We start from the raw sequence: 13,577 nt of genomic DNA on the forward strand, positions 1-13,577 counted from the left end.
CACGGCCGCCACGGCCTCCGCCATGGCGGAAGCGGAAGAGAAACCCACACCGCGCATGCGCCGGTGGTGACAGCTGACGTCACTGCCGGCGCATGCGCCGACCGGCGAAAGCCTTTCGGCCAGCCCCGCTGCCGGGGGCGCCGGTTTTTTGCGCCAGTCTTCTGGTGCCAACCGCTCCGGCGCGGGGCTAGCCCCCAAAGGTGGGGAGAATTCCCCACCTTTGGGGAGGCCCGACCCCGGAGTGGTTGGCGCCACTCCCCTACGCCGGGACCCCCCGTCACGCCGGGTAGGGGAGAATCCCGCCCAAGGAGAGTGTACCTCAGATTAAAAAAGAAATCCAGGTGGGTGGAAGAGACATGAAAAGTTTTAAATGTTTTCACTGTAATAAACTAGGCCATGTACAGTCACAATGTTGGTGGTTGAAGAAAAGCACTGGGAAGGCTGATGTGGTAAAACAGGATAAGACAGTGGGGCTTGTGAAAGTGGTAAAGGAAAGCCCAAGTGAAGCGAAGGAAGTGCAAAAGATTGTACAGCCTGATCAAGAGGTGATTGATAAGAAGGTGCCAGATCTCTTTAAAAAATTTACTTGTGTGGGTAAAGTTTACTCATGTGTATCAGGAGGAGCAGGTAAAGAAGTCACAATTTTAAGAGATAAGGGAGCTAGTCAATCTTTGATGGTAAGGGATGAGGAGTTATGTAGTTTGGGAAGAATGTTGCCAGAAAAGGTGGTAATATGTGGAATTCAGGCTGAGAGGAGCAGTGTTTAATTATGTAAGGTAAGGTTGGAAAGTCCAGTGAAGAGTGATGAAATGGTAGTAGGAGTAATAGAGAAACTATCTTGTCCAGGCATACAGTTTATCTTGGGTAATGATATAGCTGGATCGCAGGTGGGAGTGATGCCTACTGTGGTTGATAAGCCAGTGGAAAATCAGACAACTGAAGTGTTGTGAACTGAACTGAAGTGAAAATCCTGGGATTTTTCCGGATTGTGTAGTAACGAGGTCGCAAAGTCACATATTAAGACAAAAGGAGAAATCAAAGAGTGAAGATGAAGTTGAAGTTTAAGCGCAATTAACAGAAACGATTTTTGATCAGATGGTTAAAATAGAACAAGAACAGGTGGAGGATGAGGCGGATATGTTTAGTTCAGGAAAATTGGCGGAGTTACAACAGAAAGATATGGAAATAAAACGGATGTATCAGAAAGCATATTCGGAAGAGAAATCTGAGTGGAAACCAGAGTGTTATTATTGTAAAAGTGGTGTCTTGATGAGAAAATGGAGACCTTTACATATGCAGGCGGATGAAAAGTGGGCAGATGTTCATCAAGTAGTATTGCCGGTAGGGTATAGAAAGGAGGTGTTGCAAGTTGCACGAGGTATCAGTGGGAGGTCATTTGGGAATAAGGAAAACTCGAACTAAAATCCAAAAACATTTTTATTGGCCTGGACTACATAAAGATGCAGTTAAACTTTGCCAATCATGTCACACATAGAACATAGAACAGTACAGCACAGAACAGGCCCTTCGGCCCTCGATGTTGTGCCGAGCATTGTCCGAAACCAAGATCAAGCTATCCCACTCCCTGTCATTCTAGTGTGCTCCATGTGCCTATCCAATAACCACTTGAAAGTTCCTAAAGTGTCCGACTCCACTATCACAGCAGGCAGTCCATTCCACACCCTAACCATTCTCCGAGTAAAGAACCTACCTCGGACATCCCTCCTATATCTCCCACATGTCAAGTGATAGGGAAACCTCAAGCAGTGATAAAACCAGCGCCCTTAATATCCATTCCAGCATTTGAGGAACCTTTTACAAGGGTCCTAATTGATTGCATAGGACCGCTTCCTAAAACGACAAGTAGGAATCAATATCTTTTGACGATAATCGATGTGTCTACTTAGTTTCCAGAGGCCATAACCAGTACGTAATATTACAGCTAAAAAGATTGTGGAGGAGTTACTTAAATTCTTCACTAGATATGGACTACCCACAGAAATACAATCGGAGCAAAGATCAAATTGTACCTCAAGGTTATTCAAATAAGTTATGGATAGTTTAGGAATAAAACAATTTAAATCAACTGTGTACCATCCAGAATCACAGGGAGCGTTAGAAAGGTGGCAAACATTAAAGACAATGTTGAGGGCTTATTGTCCGGATTATCCAGAGGATTGGGATAAAGGAATTCCATTTATACCGTTTGCAATGAGGGATGCACCAAATGAGTCAACCAACTTCAGTCCTTTTGAACTAATTTTTGGTCATCAGGTCAGAGGACCACTTAAATTGATTAGGGAAAATTAGTGACTGAGAAATCAGAACTTACATTATTGGATTAAGTGTCAAAATTTGGGAACGATTAAATAGAGCAGGTGAATTGGCTCGGCAACATTTCAAAGTTGCACAAAATGTGATGAAACGGGTCGCGGACAAGAAACCCAAAGTTCGTAGTTTTGCCTGTGGAGATAAAGTTTTAGTGTTGTTACCAGTGGTAGGTGAACCTTTAAAAGCTAGGTTTTATGGGCCTTATCACATTGAAAGGAAATTAAGTGAGGTGAATTATGTGGTTAAAAATGCCGGATAGAAGGAAGACTCACCTAGTGTGTCATGGGAACATGCTTAAAAGGTACTTTGAAAAGGAAGTAGAGAAAAAGGAGGAGGTTTTAATGATTCTAACTCAAAGTGACAAACCAAATCCAGATGACTGTGAATTTGACACACCTCAAATTAAATTGGAAAATGAGGATGTTCTTCAAAATTGGGATAAATTGTTGAGTTAACTTCCAGAGGAAATAATGTGATTTCTTGGCATGAGTGGATTTGATGGAACATTTGTGCAAATGTTTTGTGGCGTGACTGCTCCACTAATGGACATGCTAAAGAAAGGTCGAAAATTTCAATGGACAGCGGAGTTTTAAGACATTTGACTGCCTGAAAGCTGTGATAACCAATGCTCATGTGTTGGAGAATTACAAAGGGCTCTGTGATCAGATTGAACTAAAGTATCTGATTTTAAAGAGAAATGCCAAGGTGTAGAGAAATGGATGGATCGTGCAAGGACCTTCTTGTTCAAAGAGACTGTCAATCAAGAAGGATTTCAGTTAGAGGAAGAAGAAAAAAATTGACTATATTATTATACCTGTTTGTGTGTGTGTTGTTTTTTGAAACAAAAAAGTATATTTACTGTGTGCGTTTATTAAAGAATGGTGAAAAGGTGAAAAATGAAACCATCTTGAAGTTGATGGGGTTTTTTTTCTTGGGGGGGGGGGGTGGGTGGGGGAGGTGTCATTTAAGAGTACCTTTAAGAAATGGGTGTTTAAGAAATGTACCTTTAAGAAATGGGTGTTTATCAGTGATGTCAGAGTGTGGGTGGAGCTGGGCTGTCTGTCAGCTTTTTACTTTCGTTTTAGGCTGTTTGCTGCAGGGTGTGTTTTAGTTTTGTTTTCAGTGTTGGAGCTGAAGCCGGACAGAGCAGGTGTACTGTTGATCTCTCTGCCATGAAAAGACTATGTCTTGATCATTTGGTGAATTCAGGATTATAAACGTTTTCAGTCGTGACTGTAACCCATGGATGTTAAAAGGAAAGCTTAAAGGATTACTTAGTGTTGTCGTCTTTGGAGGTTGTATTTGAATTGATGGTTGCTAAGATGTTCACTGTATGTTTTAAAAGGTTAACTTGAGTTCATAGAATAAACATTGTTTTGCTTTTAAAAATATTTTTCCATTTCTGCTGTACCACACCTGTAGAGTGGGCCGTGTGCTCCCCATACCACAATCTAGTAAAAGTTGTGGGTCAGGTTAACTCCATGATACACTTTGGGGTTCTCTAAACCCTGGCCTAGAACAATACTTTTCACTGTACCTTGGTTCAGTTGACAATCAACAAATCCAAATCATTATTTGGTAAAATCATGTTGACTCCAACTCTCTATGGAGAAAATTAAGAGCTGCTTCCCCGAACAGGCGCCGGAATGTGGCGACTAGGGGTTTTTCACAGTAACTTCATTTGAAGCCTACTTATGACAATTTCAACGAGAGGAACGGAGATTCTCTCAATATCATCCACCAGTTGAGGGGAGCAAACTAGCTGGAGTCCTCCAGATGTGTCCAAGTAGTAGGCTGTTTAACGAGGGTGATGTGCTTTAATTTGCACTGAAAGGTTCCGTCAGTACAACCCAATACCAGTAGCTGCAGCTGCTCAGCATAGGCCCTGCTTTCAGAACATCTGTGAATATTTCTCTCAGCTTCTTCCAGTTTTGTTCCATGTTGATCCAATCAATAAGCCTGTCATACCACCAGGTATGTCGAGGTTAAATGCTATTTGCCAAAGTGTGGCTCCTTCCCCACACCAAAATGTATTAGATTGCACTCTGCTGTAAATTTACTCCCATTGTCACCAACATGATCATTAATAAGAACAGCAAGTTTTTTCATCATTGCTGGGTCAAAATCCTGGAACACCCCAACTACCAGCACTGTGCAAATACCTATTCCATTTCGAGTGCACCATTTCAAGGCTCTCTACCACCTCCTCAAGGGCAACGATTGCTGGCCGTGCCAGCAAAGTTCACAACTTTTGAACTAATTGTTTGAATCGGGCCTCGAACCAATCCCTGGGAGATAGCACCAGTCTCTCCAGGGTGAACCATATATTCTCTGGCTGAACTGGAGCCAACTGTTAATCCAGAGTATCAAATTCCTAAAGATTCCTAAAGAGGTCACTGGATAATAATCACGGCAAAAAGTCAGAGTTAATTCTCCTCTCCCCAGCCCATGGACAAATTGTACCAGCCATTCCACTAACCAGCTAACCAATACAGACTAATTTATATTTTCTGGCGTTTACAATTGCAACAAACCTAAAGCACATAATTTAGAGAAAGCCACACAATCCTTAACCATATATTATTCTAAATATTGGAGATATGCTCAGTTCTTTTTTTTTATAAATTTAGATTACCCAATTATTTTTTCCAATTAAGGGGCAATTTAGCGTGGCCAATCCACCTACTCTGCACATTTTTGGGTTGTGGGGGTGAAACCCACGCAGACACGGGGAGAATGTGCAAACTCCACACGGACAGTGACCCAGAGCCGGGATCGAACCTGAGACCTCAGCGCCGTGGGGCGGTTGTGCTAACCACTAGGCCACCGTGCTGCCCTATATGCTCAGTTCTAAGCATTCACCTGAGGAAGGGGCTGTGCTCCGAAAGCTAGTGATTCAAAACAAACCTGCTGGACTTTAACCTGGTGTCGTGGGCAGCACGATAGCATAGTGGTTAGCACTGTGGCTTCACAGCGCCAGGGTCCCAGGTTCAATTCCCTGCTGGGTCACTGTCTGTACGGAGTCAGCACGTACTCTCCATGTCTGCGTGGGTTTCCTCCGGATGCTCCAGTTTCCTCCCACAGTCCAAAGATGTGCAGGTTAGGTGGATTGGCAGTGATAAATTGCCCTTTGTGTCCAAAAAAGGTTAGGAGGATTTATAGGGTGAGGGGGATAGGGTGGAAGTGAGGGCTTAAGTGGATCGGTGCAGACTCAATGGGCTGAATGGCCTCCTTCTGTACTGTATGTTCTTTGTTCTATGTAAGCATTCCTTACAGTTCTAAGAAGCATCTCATTACTGCTTTCCATTGATATTTAATATTTGTGAACTTATCACCTCAAACCCAAGTTCATTTCACATACAGAATATTCTTCCATTAATATCTGTAAAAGAGAAAAGCGTTACTCCTGGCACACCATGGCATGTGGTCATCGCTGGCGAAGCCAGTATTTATTGTCTAATCTTAACTTCCCTTGGGAAGGTGGGGACGAGTTGCCTTCTTGAAGCTGCAGTCTGTGGGGTAGGTACATCCACAGTGCTGTTAGCGTGAGAATTCCAGGATTGACCCAGTGACAGTGAACGAACGGCGATATATTTCCAAGTTGGGATGGTGAGTTGTTTGGAGAGGAAGTTGCAGGTAGTTCCCAGGTATCTGCTATCCTTGTTCTTCATGGTGGCAGTGGCCACAGGTTTGGAAAGTGCTGTTGGTGAGTTCCTGCAGCGCATCTTATAGATGCCACACACTTCTGCCACTGTGTGTTGATGGTGGGGACACTGAATGCTTAAGGTGCTGAATGGGGATTGATCAAGCAGGCTTTGTCCTGTAATGATCAAGTTCCTCAAATGTTGCTGGAGCAGCACCCACCCAGACAAGTGGAGAGTATTCCATCACAATCCTGACTTGAGTGGTGTAAACGGTGGGGGAGTTGGGAGGCAAGTCATTCACTGCAGAATTACCAGCCTGTGTAATGCTGGTAATTGCCCCTTAATTGGAAAAAATTAATTGGGTATTCTAAAGTTATAAAAAAAATAAAAAAATTGTTGTAAAAACCCATCTGGTTCACCAATGCTCTTTGGAAAGTAAATTTGCTGTCCTTATCTGGTTTGGCCTTAATGTGACTCCAGACCCACAGCAACGCGGGTGACCCCGGTGGGCAATAAATGCTGGCCCAGCCTGCAACATCCACCTCCCAGTGTTCCGTTCCATTTGTAGCTCTTCAGATAATGAAGCAAGACCTGAACAACATCAAGGACTTGAGTTGATAAGTAGCAAATAATGTTCTAGCCACACAAGTGCCAGGAAATGAATGAAAATGAAAATCACTTGTCACGGGTAGGCTTCAATGAAGTTACTGTGAAAAGCCCCTAGTCGCCACATTCCGGTGCCTGTCCGGGGAGGCTGGTACGGGAATCGAACCGTGCTGCTGGCCTGCTTGGTCTGCTTTAAAAGCCAGCGATTTAGCCTTGTGAGCTAAACCAGCCCCTATCACCATATCCCTCTGACATTCACAGGATTATAGTCGTTCATTCCCTATCAACATCTGGGACACCATTAGTCAGAAAACAACTGGGCTGGCCACATGAATACTGGGCTAATAGAGCAGGCCAGCAATGTTGTGGAAAGTAACTGATCTGCCGACTCCTCAATGTTTTTTCACCACTTACAAGACAAAAGTGATGGAATACTCTATGTTTGAGTAGTTCCAACACAAGCCCGGCTGAAGTCAAAGCAGGCTGTTCGATTTACATCCCATCCACCACCACTGTGTTCAACCTACAAAATCATAAGGGCATCTTTGACAGCGCCTTCTAAACCTGCGATCTTTACCATCTCAAAGAAAAAGGGCAGCAGATGCATAGGAATACCACCTGCAACCTCCCCTCCAGCTCACACCATCCTGCCTGGAGCCAGATCGCTTTCTTTCAGCCAACGCCACCTACATACCCTGAACAAATTAAATTAAAAGTCCTTACCAAAGTCACAAGTAACGCCCTCCTTGAATTTGACCACATTGCATTATCCCTCCTGCAGCCTTTGATACCATTGTAAGAACAGAAGAACTAGGAGCAGGAGTAGGTCATCTGACCCCTCGAGCCTGCCCCGCCATTCAATGAGATCATGGCTGATCTTTTGTGGCCTCAGCTTCTTCGCTGATACCTTTCCTCTTTCTCCAGTTAAATGGGAATGCCGTTGCTTGGTTCTACTCTCATTTATCCAATCATAGCCAGCAAATCTCCAGTCATTATTTTGGTTCCCATTTCCAGACGTACCGCTGAACATCTGCACCCCCCCCCCCCCCCCCCCCCCCCCAACCCTAACCAGATGTATCCTTGGACGCTCCCACTTCCTCATTGACAAACTGTTGATTGACAGCACCTGCAGATCCGGAACAGCTTCTGCAAGTTTGCGACCATAAGACAGACACACTCAAGCCTGGTTTGCAGCGATTCAGTTTCAAATACACCCAACCTCCTCTCACTAGAAAATCCCAAATAGAATTGCCATAAAATTCTGGGTGTGCCACTTGAGGCTATTACACAGATCTCTGCAGTTACAGATGTACATTGCACTCATACCTGGATTTGCTGTGCCTGTTGCTGGATCTGATGCTCCTGTTGTACAGTTGACGTTACGGGACATGCAAGCTCAAGCAGGGAGCCAGCCACCTCAGTGCTGTCTGTGTAGATGCAGTTTCCACCCTGCTGATACACAGTCATGGTGGCCTGCTGGAATTCTTGTAAGGCTTCAGGTCCTTTCGCAGCTAGTGACTCCAGGAATTCTTTCATTCGATGTTGGGGGATAGTACGTGCTTTCAATCGAATGTACTCCTCAAATGACATAGTGTTATCCAATGCGTTATTCATGGTTACAATTTCCCTGGATTCCTAGACAAAAGTTTAGAAAAAAAAAAATTGTGGATACTTTTCAGCTCTGGATTCCCTTAAACCACACCTCTGCCAGGAAAGTGGCCTGCTTCCAGCACTGACTATTCACAACTGCAAGGATAATGGGTACAAATATTACACGCTCAAAGCTTTCCCCCTCAGTAAATTTCACCAAAAAGAGAAAATTTTCGATTGAAAAGAATTATATATGAAGGTGAACACTATGACTAGAACTTGTATAACCTGTGTCATGGATATAATCAGACGCCATGGCCGGTGGCTCTGATTTCCCTTGGAGCTTTTACTCCATGCTGCACTCAACTCATCAGAGCCTGTTATCTCCTTCCTCACCACCATTTAATACAAATAACAATACAGCACAAGAACAGGTCCTTTGGCCCTCCAAGCCTGCATCGACCACGGTACCTGCCTAAACTAAAACGGTTTGCACTTATGGAGTCCATATCCTTCCATTCCCAACCTATTCATATATTTGTCTAGATGCCCCTTAAATGTATCGTACCTGCTTCCACCACCTCAACAGGCAGCATGTTACATATATGTACCACCCTCTGTGTAAAAAAACTTGCCTCGCACATCTGATCTAAACTGTTCCCCATACACTTTAAACCTATGTCCCCTAGTACTCGACTCTCCTACCCTAGGAAAGAGCATCTGACTATCCACTCTGTCCATGCCACTCATAAATCAGGTCACCTCTCAACCTATGTTGTTCCAGTGAGAACAGACCGAATTTATCTAACTTCTCCTCATGGCTAATGCCCTCCATACCAGGCAACATCCTAGATAAACCTCTTCTGTACCCTCTCCAAAGCATTCACATCCTTCTGGTAATGTGGCGACCAGAATTGTACACAATATTCAAAATGAGGCTCAAGGTCCTATACAGCTGCAACATGACTCGCCAATTTTTATATTCAATGCCTCGGCCAATGAAGGCCAGCATGCCATCTGCCTTCTTGACTACCTTCTCCACATGAGTTGCCACTTTCAGTGATCGGTGGACATGCACGCCCAGATCTCTCTGTTTGTCAGGACTCGCAAGAGTTCTAGTGGGCCTCACTCCAGGATACTAGGAAAACTGGCATAAATCGCTCAGTCCTTGCAGATGAATGAACGTATTTACCAAAGAAGTGGAATCTCTTGTTAAGAGGAAGAAGGAGGCCTATGTGAAGATGAGGCGTGAAGTTTCAGTTGGGGCGCTTGATAGTTACAAGGAAGCGAGGAAGGATCTAAAGAGAGAGCTGAGACGAGCAAGGAGGGGACATGAGAAGTCTTTGGCAGGTAGGATCAAGGAAAACCCAAAAGCTTTCTATAGGTATGTCAGGAATAAAAGAATGACTAAGGTAAGAGTAGGGCCAGTCAAGGACAGTGGTGGGAAGTTGTGTGTGGAGGCTGAGGAGATAAGCGAGATACTAAATGAATACTTTTCGTCAGTATTCACTCAAGAAAAAGATAATATTGTGGAGGAGAATGCTGAGACCCAGGCTATTAGAATAGATGGCATTGAGGTGCGTAGGGAAGAAGTGTTGGCAATTCTGGACAAGGTGAAAATAGATAAGTCCCCGGGGCCGGATGGGATTTATCCTAGGATTCTCTGGGAAGCCAGGGAAGAGATTGCTGAGCCTTTGGCTTTGATTTTTAGGTCATCATTGGCTACAGGAATAGTGCCAGGGGACTGGAGGATAGCAAATGTGGTCCCTTTGTTCAAGAAGGGGAGTAGAGATAACCCCGGTAACTATAGGCCGGTGAGCCTAACGTCTGTGGTGGGTAAAGTCTTGGAGAGGATTATAAAAGATACGATTTATAATCATCTAGATAGGAATAATATGATTAGGGACAGTCAGCATGGTTTTGTGAAGGGTAGGTCATGCCTCACAAACCTTATCGAGTTCTTTGAGAAGGTGACTGAACAGGTAGACGAGGGTAGAGCAGTTGATGTGGTGTATATGGATTTCAGTAAAGCGTTTGATAAGGTTCCCCACGGTCGGCTATTGCAGAAAATACGGAGGCTGGGGATTGAGGGTGATTTAGAGATGTGGATCAGAAATTGGCTAGTTGAAAGAAGACAGAGAGTGGTAGTTGATGGGAAATGTTTAGAATGGAGTTCAGTTACGAGTGGCGTACCACAAGGATCTGTTCTGGGGCCGTTGCTGTTTGTCATTTTTATAAACGACCTAGAGGAGGGCGCAGAAGGATGGGTGAGTAAATTTGCAGACGACACTAAAGTCGGTGGAGTTGTAGACAGTGCGGAAGGATGTTGCAGGTTACAGAGGGACATAGATAAGCTGCAGAGCTGGGCTGAGAGGTGGCAAATGGAGTTTAATGTGGAGAAGTGTGAGGTGATTCACTTTGGAAAGAATAACAGAAATGCGGAATATTTGGCTAATGGTAAAATTCTTGGTAGTGTGGATGAGCAGAGGGATCTCGGTGTCCATGTACATAGATCCCTGTAAGTTGCCACCCAGGTTGATAGGGTTGTGAAGAAGGCCTATGGTGTGTTGGCCTTTATTGGTAGAGGGATTGAGTTCCGGAGCCATGAGGTCATGTTGCAGTTGTACAAAACTCTAGTACGGCCGCATTTGGAGTATTGCGTACAGTTCTGGTCGCCTCATTATAGGAAGGACGTGGAAGCTTTGGAACGGATGCAGAGGAGATTTACCAGGATGTTGCCTGGTATGGAGGGAAAATCTTATGAGGATAGGCTGATGGACTTGAGGTTGTTTTCGTTAGAGAGAAGAAGGTTAAGAGGTGACTTAATAGAGGCATACAAAATGATCAGAGGGTTAGATAGGGTGGACAGCGTGAGCCTTCTCCCGCGGATGGAGGTGGCTAGCACGAGGGGACATAGCCTTAAATTGAGGGGTAATAGATATAGGACAGAGGTCAGAGGTGGGTTTTTTACGCAAAGAGTGGTGAGGCCGTGGAATGCCCTACCTGCAACAGTAGTGAACTCGCCAACATTGAGGGCATTTAAAAGTTTATTGGATAAGCATATGGATGATAAGGGCATAGTGTAGGTTAGATGGCCTTTAGATTTTTTCCATGTCGGTGCAACATCGAGGACCGAAGGGCCTGTACTGCGCTGTATCGTTCTATGTACTGTGGGGCTACTGAATTGGCATGATCAAAGGCGGCAAAGAACGTTACACAGAAGCAGGTTATCTGGTGAATCAAAGTGGCATTGTTGCCTCCATAAGCTGCGTCATCTAATCACTGCCTTACTCACATTTCATATCTTTTTAATTCTTTTCCAAACATTTCTTTTTATTATGGGATCTAACACATTATCAAATTTGAACCATATCCTATATGTGAAGATTTTGCTTTATTTGCGATCATCTTAAATTGTTAAGAATTCAGCACTTGTTGAACAACTCCATTAAATCATCCCTCTTTACCTCTAAATGGCAAGAGTTTGACCAGACTCTCAACTCTCTTCATAACTGTACCTTTATTCCTGGTAACCACCTCGGTAATTTTTGTGGCACCCTTTCCAGTATTTAGAAGAGACACTAAAGACGAATAGTACAATGGTGGGGCTATTCGTCTGCAGAAGCTCCTTCTGGCTGTTTAGCTCACAGGGCTAATCGCTGGCTTTGAAAGCAGACCAAGGCAAGCCAGCAGCACGGTTCGATTCCCGTAACAGCCTCCCCGGACAGGCGCCGGAATGTGGCGACTAGGGGCTTTTCACAGTAACTTCATTTGAAGCCTACTCGTGACAATAAGCGATTTTCATTTTCATTTCATTTTCATTTGAGAGATGTTCAAAGTTTTATGATTCTTTTAAACAACAAAGATTGACAGTAGGATGAGCCAGAGGCTGTTCACAGTAAACTGGGCAAATCAGTTAAAGGGATCAGCAAGAAGTGAATTCAACATGACAGAACCAGTTTATTTACTTCTTTTTTATAAATTTAGAATACCCAATTATATTTTCCAATTAAGGGGCAATTTAGCGTGGCCAATCCATCTAACCTGCACATCTTTGGGTTGTGGGGGTGAGACCCACGCAGACACGGGGAGAACACGGACAGAGACCCGAGGCCGGGATTGAACCCGGGCAGCGCTGTGAGGCAGCAGTGCTAACCACCGCGTCACCCTGCCCCCCCCCCATTGACAGAACCAGTTTATAACCCCCAAAGGGCAAGACCTTGACTTGCAAAAAAGCAACCGCAGAGCATGAATAGGTAAGAAACAATATAGAAAGAGAAAAAACACATCCTACTCAGATTGAAGCCTTTTTCAAAAAAAAATGTTCAAGAGCCAACTAAAGGTGAACTACAATGGATGGTTAATAGTGTCACTGGTTACATGATGGAAGATCAGGGTTCCTTAGTCACAGAAATGAGGAGGAATTTCTTCAGCCAGAGGATGGTGAATCGGTGGAACTCTTTGCCACAGAAGGCTGTGGAGGCCAAATCACAGAGTGTCTTTAAGACAGAGATAGATAGGTTCTTCATTAATAAGGCACAGTAGCACATTGGTTAGCACTGTTCCTTCACAATCAAAGGACACAGTTATTGTAAACATAGCAAAAGTTGGACAATGCCAAGGAGAGTTGAAGCAGATGATGAATTAGGTTCCCCCTCCAAAAGAGATGAGCGAAGGTGTTCCATGTTTCAACAGTTAAATGCCTAGAAAAATAAATGGCTGGAGTGGGGTGGGGTCACAAACGAATAGCCTGAAAGTACAATTTGTGGATTCACAAACTGATTACCATCTTAAAAAAATGTTTCCAGCAAAAAATCATTATTTTTCAATAAAAGGAAGGATTCAATAAATTTTACTGGAACTGAGCACGGAGAAAGCAATTTTGTTAGCTACTGAAGTGCTGTGGCATTTCTAAGTGAGTGATGATGTACAGTCTGGCTATTCTGTAGAATGGCTTTGAATGTACATCTGCCTCTCAGTGGGACTAAATTATCAGCTCATATGTGCGTGCGTCAAACAATGCACGTAACCAAACAGTTCCCTCCATCCAATAATTGAGTTATATGGACATCAGGCATGCTCCTAAATACTGCTCATGGAAGTTGATTACCTCTGACGCACAGCTATAGTCGCTGCTTTTTTGAGTATTGCTCTCACTCTCCCCTAGATTATAACAAAACACTATTTCAACAGCACTCTGCTCCTCTCTCACCCATAATAAAAGCCTGTATTCAGCAAGACCCGGGAAATATTCAGGTTTGGGCGTAGTGCCAAATAAAATTTGTGCCACGAAAGTGCCAGGCAACAACAAGTCTAACCCCCGTTGCTGGGTCAATGACCCGGAAGTCCCTTACAGCACGGAAACCACAAGGATTGCAGCGGTTAAAGGAACGGGTTCGCCAATAC

At 44.1% G+C, this 13,577-nt stretch overlaps 1 protein-coding gene across 2 annotated transcripts in view; it reads right to left on the minus strand.

Moving 5' to 3' along the window:
• Window positions 1–13,577, minus strand: part of LOC119973705 (glutamine-rich protein 1-like) — a 73,171-nt gene that overhangs the window by 43,947 nt on the left and 15,647 nt on the right. For both annotated transcript variants that reach the window (XM_038812091.1, XM_038812090.1), the window contains exon 2: window positions 7,908–8,216. In XM_038812091.1, coding sequence (XP_038668019.1) covers window positions 7,908–8,195 — 288 coding nt within the window. In that variant the 5' untranslated portion in view covers window positions 8,196–8,216. The remainder of the gene's footprint in view (window positions 1–7,907; window positions 8,217–13,577) is intronic.

This window comes from Scyliorhinus canicula, chromosome 11, assembly GCF_902713615.1.
Source record: "Scyliorhinus canicula chromosome 11, sScyCan1.1, whole genome shotgun sequence".
Taxonomy (NCBI): domain Eukaryota; kingdom Metazoa; phylum Chordata; class Chondrichthyes; order Carcharhiniformes; family Scyliorhinidae; genus Scyliorhinus; species Scyliorhinus canicula.